At 38.5% G+C, this 13,274-nt stretch overlaps 1 protein-coding gene across 9 annotated transcripts in view; it reads left to right on the top strand.

Annotated features, from left to right (window-relative positions):
• The window catches only part of LOC104232758 (uncharacterized), a 39,807-nt gene that overhangs the window by 12,851 nt on the left and 13,682 nt on the right, over window positions 1–13,274 (top strand). For 8 of the 9 annotated variants that reach the window (XM_070165146.1, XM_070165150.1, XM_070165148.1 and 5 more), the window contains 2 exons: window positions 7,221–7,331; window positions 8,310–8,349. In XM_070165146.1, coding sequence (XP_070021247.1) covers window positions 7,221–7,331; window positions 8,310–8,349 — 151 coding nt within the window. The remainder of the gene's footprint in view (window positions 1–7,220; window positions 7,332–8,309; window positions 8,350–13,274) is intronic. The other variant, XM_070165149.1, reaches the window with a different exon arrangement.

The raw sequence follows: 13,274 nt of genomic DNA on the forward strand, positions 1-13,274 counted from the left end.
TAACTCGGAGAGGGACATAAGGGTAGGTTCCTATCAAACTGATTAGTATCAGAAATGTTGCGTCCCTGGATCGGGTAATGAACTCTTCAGTAGGGAACCACTCGAACATCCATTGTATTTGATCCTCAGTTAGATTTTCAAACAGCTCCACCCACCCTTTGGCATCTTCTGGCTGAGCAAACATGTTGGGCATGTAGTTCATTCGCCTTGGTTGATGGAAGGCTATATGATCATCTCAGTCTCTACACTGAATCTCTTGCCGATATTCACCCTTTTGAAGATGCTCAATGAGCCAGAGCTGGAGTAGCAAGTTGCAACCCTCGAAGTGTGGGGCTCCTTGCTGACACTTTTCCAAGGCTCGGTATATCTCTGCGTTGATCATGGGCACTATGCTAAATGGTTGTCCACCAATTCCCTTCCTCAAAGTTTTGGTGACCATGGCTAGCTTGGTATGGATCCTTTCTTTCTTCATTGTAAACACTATCATCCCCAAGAAGCAGAACATGAAGACAAAGACCCTTTAGTGAATATGCCCCAACGATGTAAGCGCGAACTCATCCGGATAAGTACGGTAGGATTTGCTATGACCGTACCTCTTATACAAATAATCAAAGGGAATGTAGGACTCTTTCAAACATGTCAAGTTTGGATTCTTCTTTAGGCCCATCACTTTGAGAAAACCTCTACCCTTGCGATTTTCCGGCATTAATAAACCCGGGGTCTCTCATGGTATACCAGCCAATCCTCTTGTTTCCTCTAGCAGGGGTGTCATATCAATCTCTCCGAAGCGAAACACAGACCTATCACAATCCCAGAACAGAGTAGCAGCTTCTATGATTTTGTTGTTAGGTTGGACCTCTAGGAGAGAAGGTAGAATTCCTAGGTATTTCCGAACAAGAGTCTGATCTTTGGAATGAAGATCCTCCCACCAGCTTAGCAACCTTAGGTGGATGTTTGTGACCATGCCGAATCTGGGGACTTCGTGCCTCATGCTTCTGCAAGACAAAATGGTTAGACCCTTACCCCCACCAGAATCGACTATTAAATACCAATAATTGGCATAAAAGCATTTAGTTCTCTAAATAAATGCACAAAACATGATAGTGTCCGTTTGGGTTTTTGGGAAACCCAGTGGACTTTGGACAAGGCTATCTTAAAGAGTCATTATGCGGACAACATAACTGACTCTGTTAAATTTGACCATGATGCATGCACAATTTAAACAGAGTAAGGTTTCTATGGGATTTTAGACTGGTACCCTTGAGCGGACAACTAAAGAGGGAAAGGCACGGAACCGTCGACTACACCGTTGATCGACTGGTTTTACCACAAATATGCCTTTGCCGTATTTAAAGGGTGATAATATCGGAAGACCGCAACCACTCATTATAAGCGTTGCTATGGTATTTGTTTGGCACGAGTGAAATATGATGTTGGAAACATGCATATGCAATAATTAAAACAAGTTGTCACGTATTTGCACGTTCATAAAGTAATAATTTAAAACAGTAATAAAGGAGTGCAGTAAAGGAAAGCAGTGAAAGAAACAAGGGAAAGAAACAATAGACAAGTTAGTTTTTTTTTGCAGTAGACGAGGGAATTAAACGCTTAAAGGTATTAAACAAATAAGGCACATAAGAAATGTAAAGTCACAGTAATAGCTTGAAATGCTAGAAGCCTAAAAGATATCCCCAGCAAAGTCGCCACGCTATCGCGCCCCCTTTTTTCTCGCGAAAATCGGGTTTGTGACATTTGGAAGACAACTCGTTCCCTTTTGGGGAATTGGGTTTGAATTGAAGAGTCACCACCTAATGATTTAAGTGCACTAGGACACTAAGAAAGGTTTGGTTTGAACAACCAGATATTGGGTAAGGGCTTGAAATTATCTCAAGGGGAAGGTGTTAGGCACTCCTCAAGATCCACTAGAGTGGTTCCCAACCAAGCTACTATTGTGACTTAAGTGCAAATAACACATAGGCAAATAAAAACTTCAAATAAGAGGGAATTTTCACTTAATGGTTACAAATAAACAAAAGTAAGAAAAAGGAACTAAAAGGAGTTGATTTTCTTAAAAAAAGGTTTAAAAAGAGATTTAAAAGAAACAAAGAAAACAAAGGAAAGGGGGGTCCTAGGTTTATTAATAATATGGATCAACCACACAACATCCGGTAATCACTCCTCAGTGAGGGACTACACGTGATGTTATTGCGTGGTCATCATATCCATAGCTACCCTTTCCCACCCCGTTAAGGTATTAAAGCGCGAAATGGTCTCGTTTACTTATTGCATGCTATTACCTGCCCCAATCCTATCAGCCCCCGAGGCACTTGGGACTACTAATCCTAGAGGGAGGAGGTATTGGGCTTATTTGTGGTTTCAAAAGGTAAAATACTAAGGTGACAAACAAAACACATATAACAAGTTTGGGGAAGCATATAAACAAATAAAAAGGCTCAAACAGACCTCCTTTAAACCAAAGAAAGCACATAATGTAGCATGACTTGCATGTACTATTTAGGGTCTGATTAAAACTTAAACGTTGAAGGCAGGTTGATTTATTACATAGTTCAGATAAGAAGCCCGAATAAGGCCTGCCTGCTGGTTGTAGTTAATAAAATCTGATTCAGTTTATAAACTGTCCTATGGCTTGCCTGAGTGTTAGACGAAGACCCCTATAGGCATGATATCTACTGATTCCAAAAAAGTTAAAATATACTGATTTTAGAAAAGGTTGTCAGTTATTCAGGAAAGACGAGTTTTGACAAAAGATCATAAATTCTACAGACGTTAGACAATGATTTTAGATTTGTAGGTGAGTGAGACATTTCAGACTTGGTTATTAATTCCTATAGACATACTTTCTAGGCGTTGTTAATTTTAAACACTTTTACAGACATAGCAAGAGTGCACAAATTCTATAGACATGGAATCTAAATGATGTACTTTGTTTAAGCCTATGAACATGATATCTAAATGCAGTTAATTATTTAAGCCCTATAAACAGGTTTGCCTAGTGACAGATGCATATGCATGATTCGAATTTCCAGTTAACTATGAGCATGGTATCTATATGAGAGATGCAAAAATTTAACTATAGGCAGGATATCCATATGAATGCAGAATTTCAGAAACCTGTAGGCAGGATATCTATATGGGTGCAGAATTCCTTATAGGCATAATATCTACATATGAAAGTGTAGAATTCCTATCGGCAGGATATCTATGTGATATACAGAGATCAAAAATTCCCTATGAGCAGGATATCTACCCCTTTTACATAAATGGTTACCCTTCCCTTTTCACTAACCATCCCCAAAAGTTATTACAAGTTATTATAGTCCAAAAAAAATTAAAGAAAAATACATCAGAAATTGAAAATTACAACCAAGGAGAGCCTGATTCATACTTCCTGTCTGAAGTATGAAGTAAACCAACTCCAAAGATCATGTTTCAAAGCCTTTCTCCCACTTGGGTGTGTCAGAGTTTCATAAGAACTCCGGGAAGTGCTTACACCCAAATGTATCACCATATTAAGCCAAAGTGCAGTGTGGAAGGGCCAACCCTCAGGTGTCCAAGTTTAGAGGGAACCAAGGTCCCAAGGCAAGACTCACAAGAGGGGGCAGAACTTAGGAACTAAGAGAGAGTGCAAGTGCAGAATTCTGAAAGGGGGAAAGGGAAAGGGAAACATCACACATAGAGATATAGGGAATGGGGAGTTGCAAGAGGTAAAAAGCAGGCTAGTGGGCATAACCCAACAATGGGAGATGCTGACACACCCATAAGCCTACTGGAACACATTGTTTAGAGGTTAGGATTCCCTAAGAGATCAAGTTCAATCCATAGACAATAACTTGTATATTGCCATGTTTTAAACTATAACTCAAAGCACATAAAGGGAAATAAGGAATAGGGATTCATAGCAGAAACAAGCAAAAGGGAATCAACATGCTAGTTTAAGTATTTAACTCTGCAGAAGCAGTAAAGTAGACATAGATGCAAAAACTGTAAGTAAACACATTGTGGGGATGCTGAAATTTGAAATTAGGACATACCAGTTTCAAAGAAACAAGTAGAGAAAAATGCAGTAGTCTGGTAAAAACCTCAATGCAGACAAGAAGAAAGAGTTCTATTATGTGAGAGTGAGAATTCAGAAGAGATTCTGATGTTGTGAAGTCTGAAGTGTGTGTTTGTGAAAAGGGTCATGCCTTTTATAGTGTAGAAAGCAGGCAGAAATAAGGTAAGAAAATAGTTTGAAAACTGATTGTCAATAAATTACACAAGGCTTCCCTTAATTAAGGGATTTAGATTCAAAACGAGTAAAACCATTTAAGGAATGGAATTGAATAAACACTTTGTGTAAAGGATGCAATTGAGGGCAATTACCTAAAGGTTATTGAAGGACTGGGTTTTGTCAGTACACGGTTTGTGCAAATAAGGTAAGGGAGTCAATTAACGGCCAGTAAATCATAAGGTCTGAGATTTGGTATGAATGAATCAAGTCAGTAAAGATGAAGAAGGGTTTTACTTAAGTCGAGTAACAGAGGAAATTCGTAAAAGATGGAAAGAAATCAATCAAGCTATATTCAAAAAGAAGTTTGCACTAATTGCAAATTTGAAAACCATTTAGAGGAAAATTCATCATATATAAGGAGCATGTGATCATGAAAGAAAATTGTCGTGTAAATCAGCAGAAAAAATCCATTGTTGAAGAGTTTAGCAAAAAGTTCAGCATTGTATTAAAACAAAGATGTCCAAACTTAGTTCAGAGACTCAAAGTCAGTCTCAAAGAGTTAAAGGTTCTAAAATAAAACCCTAGTTCAATCAAACCTCGGCAGAACCCCAAATTCTAGGGTTTCCCCCTTGAATCAAGTACAGAGATGAGGAGGCAAGTAGTTGAAACAGGCTCAGAGGTTTCAGAGTTGAAACCTCTTGCATGCTTCTTTCATCAACAGAAACTCATGAGAAAAACATTATAGCAAAGTAACATGCGGAACATAGTAGAAGCACTCAAAAGAAAAACACTGATAGGAATAGTAAAAGAAACATGCTTAAGAGATTTTTCAGAAGAAACTTAAACAGGGCTTAATAGAAGGAAAATAAGGAAACTTAAGAACTTAGCAGGAAAATGCAGTAGGAGAAACATGCAGGAACATAGTAGGAGACAAAAAATATAAGAACATAGTAGAAAAGCATATGAGAGCATAGTATGGAAAACATGGTAGAAGAACATACAAGCATGAAGTATATAAAACTCAGTAAAAGAACATACAAGAACGGGGTGTAAAAACTCAGTAGAAGAATATATAAGGTAGAAGGAAAACATAGAACAAAGTAGAGGCAAATACACACAAAATAAAAGGAAAAGAAAGTCATAGAAACACTTAAGCATTTTTAAAAAACCTTAGATCGGAAACGAAGCGGTTTTGAAAGTAATTTTTGGAAGAAAAGTTAGGGAAATCGTTTGAAAACTCAAGGAGAGCACAAATACACAACGGATCTAAGGAAATAGGAGAAAATCTCGAAGAGTTATGGTTTCAAAAGAACCTTAGAAGTGAGATAGGTTTTGAAAGGTCACCGATCTGAGTCGGAGAGGTTGGAATCAGGCTCAAACCACCATGGTACACCGGAGTAAAGCCGGAGATGGCCGTGAAACCTTGAATCGACAAAGGTCTGGGTGCAAACCTTCAAGGCCAGGCCTTGAATCTTCAGAGATCAGGCGCGTGGGAGCAAGATAAGGTGAGTATAAGACTCCCACAGCCTGAGAAGCCATGGATTCCGGTGGGTTTCAAGGTGAAGGTGGTGGTAAGAGGAGGTTAGGGTTTGGGAATGTTCGAGAGAGTTTGAGAGTTCAGAGGTGGCTGGTTAGATGAATTGATTTAGGGTTTAGGGGTGTTGGTAGATTAAAAAAGGAAATGAAGGTTTGTGGCCGTTGATCAAAATGATCAACGACCTGGATCAAAAGGAGAGACGGGCGGGTTGAATTAAATGGGTCAGGGGTCGGGTAATTTAGAAATAGGGCCGGGTAATTTGAAATTGCAATTGGTTTCAATTGGGGGGTTGATTTGGGCTACAATTGAAATGAAATAGGGTTAATATTTAAATAGCCATTTTTCCATTATTTATTTTATAAAAAATAGTAAAATAATTTCTGGAAATAAATTAAAGGTACTAAAATAATTAATAATACATAATTATTAAATAAAAAAATACTGGAGTCAATTTTATAATTATGAAAATAATTAAATCTTAAAATAGGCTAAAATTGCAATTATATGCAATTTAACTTTAAAAATACTAAACAAATTTATAAAAATATGCAAAATTATGCCAGCTATATTTTAATATAAATATGAGAATCTAATAAGTGATTCACCCAAAATGATAATTTTGGGGATAATTATTGGGTTTTTCTTGATAAAATATAAATAGATTTAAAAATATATAAAAATTAAGAGAAAAACCTTGGGACATACTTATATATGCATATACCTGCTATTTTGAAAGTATTTTGCATATAAAAAATATATAGAGAAAAATTGGGTATCAACAATATCATGTTAGGGCTTCACGCCGATATTGTTGGGACCCGAGTGGTCGTTTCTTGCTGTCATCTCAGTAGTCATTGATATTTTGTACTTAGTCTTATTCATGCATTTCATATCATGTCTTTGTTTCAGTTGTTATTTATTGGCACATCATATCATTGTTCCCGGCTAGTTTCATGGCACTGCGATCCCGTGTGTGAGATTGGAGAGTGATGACTGAGTGAGGCTGAGAGCCTCATTTTGAGTGACAGTCACTACTAGAAAATGATTTTATTGAAATGGTTATTTTGCAACGGTTTTATAACCGTTACAATAGATCATATATTGGAACGGTTTTAACCGTCCCATTAGTGTCAAAAGGCTTCCGGAACACTTTTGAAGAATAAGCGTTCCAATAGTATAATAACCGTCACCATAAGTAAATATATGGAGACGGTTTGTAAAGGCGATACAATAGAGTTATTTGTGGGAACAGTTTGGTAAAATAAAAGTATAATGAAACGGTTTATTTTCCCTTCCTACTTTCCCTCCTATATATTTATTAAAAACAAAAAGAAAACTAAATAAATGACCCACTAATATTTTAATAAAATTTTAATATATTTTTTAAATTATGAAATGCTCTGTCACTTTCTCTAACTCTCAAAACCTAAAATTAGACATCTTCTCTCTTAGTCTCAACCTAGAACACATCGACTTTACCATGGACGAACTCTGTCGGCCAGCTCCGGCGAAGGACGACAATTACCCATGTATTACACTGTCATCTAAGAGTTTCTCATTCTGGTGAGTGTTCTTCTTCTCCCTCTTTTCATATTTCATCTTGTTTTTTGCTGTTTTTTTCTTTCTTTGTTGATTTCTTTTCGTCTCGGTTCTTTGTTTTATTTTTACTTTTTAGCATTCTTGAAGTACCTCACTTTTACTAGATTAAGAAGTTTGAAATTTAAACATATGGTTTGAAATTGGATTTTAAGATATCAATTGAACTCTAATTTCAGTTATGGACAATTTTGTTGAAATCATAATTCTGAATTCCTGGGAAATGATATCTTCTTTTACAATTAATTATGAGGTATGATTTGTTAAATTTTAGTATCTGATCAATTTATTAAATTTAAATAAGAATTAAGATAAGTAGGGTAAAAAGTTAGTAAAGAATGAAAAAAGTATACATTTGGTTTGGTCGTATAGTTTACAACTTCATCTTAGTTATATCTTTTTATGAATAAAATTGCTAATCTTAATTAAAGGAAAAAAAGAAAAAGATAAACTGAGTAAAAGAATAATTCCGTGAAGAGTGCAAAATGTTCACTATCACCTCCTCCACCATCTATTACATTATATAATAAATTAAAGTTTCTATTGAAATTTATACTAGAAAAAATTGTATGGCGTTTGCATTATACGTTTGTTCAAATATCCTTAAATTGCAATTGCATGCAAGGCTCTATAATTTTTAACAAGAACATACAAACAAACAAAAATGTACTTGTACATCAATGTCAGTGAGATCAGTATTGAAGTATGTAATACATATCCAAATTCTTTTAAAAGAAAGAGCTTTATCATTTGTAAAAATTTATTGCAGGTAAATATGAATTGAATGTAATATGAGATTTTAATTAATACCGTGATGAAGTTTAGAATAAGGAATGCGTAGACGACAAGGAGAGACACCTTGCATCTTTGCCATGTTACTTCCTTTTCTTGAACTTTTGTCCTTCTAATTTTATCTGCTGAACAAAAGTTCTTTCACTATATCAGCCTTGGTGTATTTGCTATAATGGAGGATGATTCAAGGATGGTAAGAACATTTTCCTTCCTTCTCATTCCTTCTAACATTTGTCTTTCCATTTCGAAAAATGATATTACTATAGGTATAATTGGCTTCTTTTAGAATATCAGCCTTGGTGTATTTGCTCTAATTGTCACGATCCGTAATTCCCACCCTCGGGAGTCGTGATGGCGCCTACTCATAGAAGCTAGGCAAGCCACAAACTTAGAAATCTTTAACTCTTCTGTTTTAATCGTTTTTACAATTTATATTAACAAGTGATAAACATCTAAATGACAGCGGAATATGAGATTTAAGCGGAAGTCTTAAATAAATGTAAAACCAAAATGTTTCGAAAGTCAACACATGCCTCTACCCAGAAACTTGTGTTACAATAGCCACGGACTACTAAGAGTACTACATACAACAGTTTGAAGGAAAAATAACACTGTTTGTCTCGGATACATGAAATAACAGAGCATAATAAAAGATAGAGGAGATGCCGGGCCTGCGAACACCTGCAAGGCTACCTCGGTGTCTCGGTGGACTGAAGGCTGGCTCGCCTACTGCTGCTGATCAAGTGCCACTTCGATATCTGCACAGAGTGCAGAGTGTAGTATCAGCACAACCGACCCCATGTGCTGGTAAGTGCCTGGCCTAACCCCGGCGAGGTAGTGACGAGGCTAGGACCAGACTCCAGATAAACCTGTGCAGTTATATAATATATGGCGGAAAATAAACAGGAATGAGTAGTTTAAAATGGGAGGGGGTACATGCTTCGAGGAAACATATCAAGACCAACAAAAACTTAATAAAATATGAAAGGACAGCTCAATATCTACAATGATACAATAACAATACTGTTGCGGCGCACAACCCGATCCCTTATCATTTAACATTGTTGTGGCATGCAACCCGATCTATATATATATTTATATAGATGCGTGCAACCCGATCCAATATAATGTCTGTTGTGGTGTGCAACCCGATCCAATATAATATCTGTTGCAGCGTGCAACCCGATCCAATATAATATCTGTTGCGGCGTCAAACCCGATCCGATATAATATCTGTTGCGGCACGCAACCCGTTCCAACTATACAGTCACCAATAATCATAACTAACCGTCCCGGCAAGGGATCAACAATAGACTACACTATCCCGGCAAGGGAACTCAACATTACAAGTATATACATCCCGGAAAGGGAGAATCAACTATAATCAATCTTAACTCAACTCCTACTCATCTCAAATACCACCATTTCTCAATCATAAATAGATTCCATGATAAATAAACGAAGCCTTTTCTCAATATCAAGGATTTACTCACTATTTCAACCATAGTAATATTCAAGAATACAACAAGTATCAATTTAAGACTCACGGTCATGCTTGACACCAACGTATAGATACTCGTCACCATTCCTATACGTCGTACTCAACAAGAAGCAAATAGCAAATAGGACTCAACTCCTAATATCTCAAGCTAAGGTTAGACCGGATACTTACCTCGATGTTACGAACACAATTCAAGCCTCAATTATCTCTTTACCTCTTGATTCTACCACCAACTCGCTCGTATCTAGCCATAAGTTGCTTAATTATATTAATAAATGCTAAATAAATTAATTTGAATGCATGAAAATAGATTTTCCAAAGTTTTACCCAAAAGTCAAAATCGCCCCCGGGCCCACATGGTCAAAACCCGAGGTTCGAACCAAAACCCAATCACCCATTCCCCCACGAACTCAAATATATAAATTGTTTTTAAATTGAACCTCAAATCGTGGTCCAAATTCCCAATTTGAAAAACCTAGGTTCTACCCAAAACATCCAATTTCCCCTATGAAAATCATTGATTTGAAGTTGAAATCATGTTAAAAGATGTTAATGATTGAAGAAAACTAGTTAAAAATGACTTACAATTGATTTGGAGAAGAAAGGTTGTTTGAAAATCGCCTCTTATGTTTTTGGGGTCTTCAAAATTGAAAAATAACTGAAAATTCCGTCTAAATATACTGCCCTCAGATGCCCTGTGCGGACCGTACAAAATCAACTGCGGCCGCACAGGCTTCTTGTGTTCTGCAGTGACAGGTCTTATTATTTTGGCCATAACTTTCTCTAATGATGTCCAAATTATAATTTCTTTACTTTTCAGGAAACTAGACACAAATAGCTACAACTTTCGTTTTTGAATCATCTCAACATTCCTTATAGATCAAAAGATATAGGCTTCTGAAGTAGGACCAGTGAATCTGTTCTTCACCGCGGACCGCACAAAATCTAGTGCCGCCGCACAGGCCCCTCCGCGGCCGCGGTCCATATCATGCGGACCGCACTGGCCTGTTCAGAGGTCCTCCACCCCTCTAGGCCTGCAATAGCTCTGTTTTTTTTAGGCCTAAGACACCCCAAAACCTACCCAAAACTCACCCGAGCCCTCGAAACTCCAAACCAAGTGTACACAAAACTTCAAAAACATCTTACGGATTTATTCGTGTAATCAAATCATCAAAATAACATCATGAACATCAAATTAATTCTCAAGATCAATGAAATTTTCTCAAAACTTCTTTAAACATCAATTTTTTTTGCAATTTAAGTCCGAATCACGTCAAATGACATTCATTTTTCACCAAATTCCACGGAAACGTCTTATGTCATATATAAGACCTGTACGGGCGCCGGAACCAAAATACGTGCCCGATACCATCATGTTCTAATCAAATTTCATTTCAAATTTCGTTGAACAATTTCAGAAAATTATTTTCTTTAAAAATTCATTTCTCGTGCTTGGGACCTCGGAATTCGATTCCGGGCATACGCCCAAGCTCCATATTTTCCTACGGACCCTCCAGAACCGTCAAATCACGGATCCGGGTCCGTTTACCTGAAATGTTGACCGAAGTCAAATTAACTCATTTTATAACCAAAATATATCATTTTTCACAGAATTTCATATTTAAGCTTTCCGGCTACGCGCCCGGATTGCGCACGCAAATCGAGGTGACTTTAAATGAGGTTTTCAAGACCTCAGAATACATAATTTCGTTTTTAAACAAGTGATGACCTTTTAGGTCCTCACATTCTCCACCTCTAAAACAACCATTCGTCCTCGAACGGATAGAAGAAGGAAGTACCTGAGTCGGGGAAAAGATGGGGATAACGGCTCCGCATATCGGGCTCGGACTCCCAGGTCGATGCCTCAGGAGGCTGACCTCTCCACTGAACACGAACAGAAGTAAAACTCTTCGACCTCAACTGGCGAACCTGCCAGTCTAGAATAGCCACCGGCTCCTTCTCGTAAGACAAGTCCTTGTCCAACTAGACAGTGCTGAAATCTAACACGTAGGATGGATCGCCGTGATATTTCCGAAGCATGGACACATGAAACACTGGATGCACGACTGATAAGCTCGGCGGCAATGCAAGTCTATAAGCCACCTCTCCCACTCAATCCAGAATCTCAAATGGGCCAATGAATCTAGGGCTAAGCTTGCCCTTCTTCCCAAATCTCATCACGCCCTTCATAGGCGACACTCGGAGCAATACCCGCTCACCGATAATAAAAGCCACATTTCGAACCTTGTGGTCCGCATAACTCTTTTGCCTGGACTGAGCTGTACGAAGCCTATCCTGAATAATCCTGACCTTATCCAAGGACTCCTGAACCAGATCCGTACCCAACAATCGAGCCTCTCCTGGCTCAAACCATCCAACCGGAGACTGACACCATCTACCATATAACGCCTCATAAGGAGCAATCTGGATACTCGACTGGTAGCTGTTGTTGTAGGTAAACTCTGCTATAGGAAAAAACTGATCCCATGAGCCTCCAAAGTCAATGACACAAGCTTGAAGCATATCCTCCAAAATCTGAATAGTTCGCTTGGACTGCTTGTTCGTCTGAGGATGAAATGGTGTGCTCAACTCAACATGCGTGCCCAACCCTCACTGAACTGCTTTCCAGAAACGCGAGGTAAACTGCGTACCTCGGTCCGAAATGATAGACATAGGCACACCATGAAGACGACAATCTCCCGGATATAGATCTCAGCTAACCTCTCGGATGAATAGGAGTGTGTCGAACTTCTTCCGAGTCTGCGGGAGTCCAGTAATGAAGTCCATAGTGATTCGCTCCCCCTTCCACTCGGGAACCTCAATCCTCTGAAATAACCCACTAGGCCTCTGATGCTCGTACTTGACCTGCTGACAATTCAAACAACGAGCCACATATGCTACGATATCCTTCTTCATTCTCCGCCACCAATAATGCTACCGCAAATCCTGATACATCTTTGCGGTGCCCGGATGAATAGTGTACCGGGAGCTATGGGCCTCCTCTAAAATCAACTCCCGAAGCCCATCCACATTTGGCATATACACTCGACCCTTCAATCTCAAAACCCCCTCATCATCTAGGGCAACCTGCTTGGTACCTCCGTGTTGCACCGTGTCTCTAAGGACACACAAATGGGGATCATCATACTGCCGATCACAGATACGCTCCAATGAAGGAGAATGAGTGACTGTGCAAGCTAATACCTGACTAGGATCAGAAATATCCAACCTCATGAACCGATTGGACAAGGCCTAAACATCCAAAGCAAGCGGCCTCTCACCGACTGGAATATAAGCAAGACTGCACATTGGCCTTTCCCGGATGATATAAGATGGTGATATCATAATCTTTTAACAACTCCAACCACCTCCTCTGCCTCAAATTCAACTCCATTTGTTTGAACAAATACTGAAGACTCTTGTGATCTGTGAATACCTCACATGCCACGCCATATAGATAATGCCTCCAAATCTTTAACGCGTGAACAATGGCCGCCAACTCCAAATCATGAACCAGATAGTTCTTCTCATAAATCTTCAACTGCCGCGAAGCATAGGCAATGACCTTGCCATCTTGCATCAACACTGCACCAAGTCCAATGCGAGATGCATCACAA

This window comes from Nicotiana sylvestris, chromosome 12 (assembly GCF_000393655.2).
Source record: "Nicotiana sylvestris chromosome 12, ASM39365v2, whole genome shotgun sequence".
NCBI classification, from domain to species: domain Eukaryota; kingdom Viridiplantae; phylum Streptophyta; class Magnoliopsida; order Solanales; family Solanaceae; genus Nicotiana; species Nicotiana sylvestris.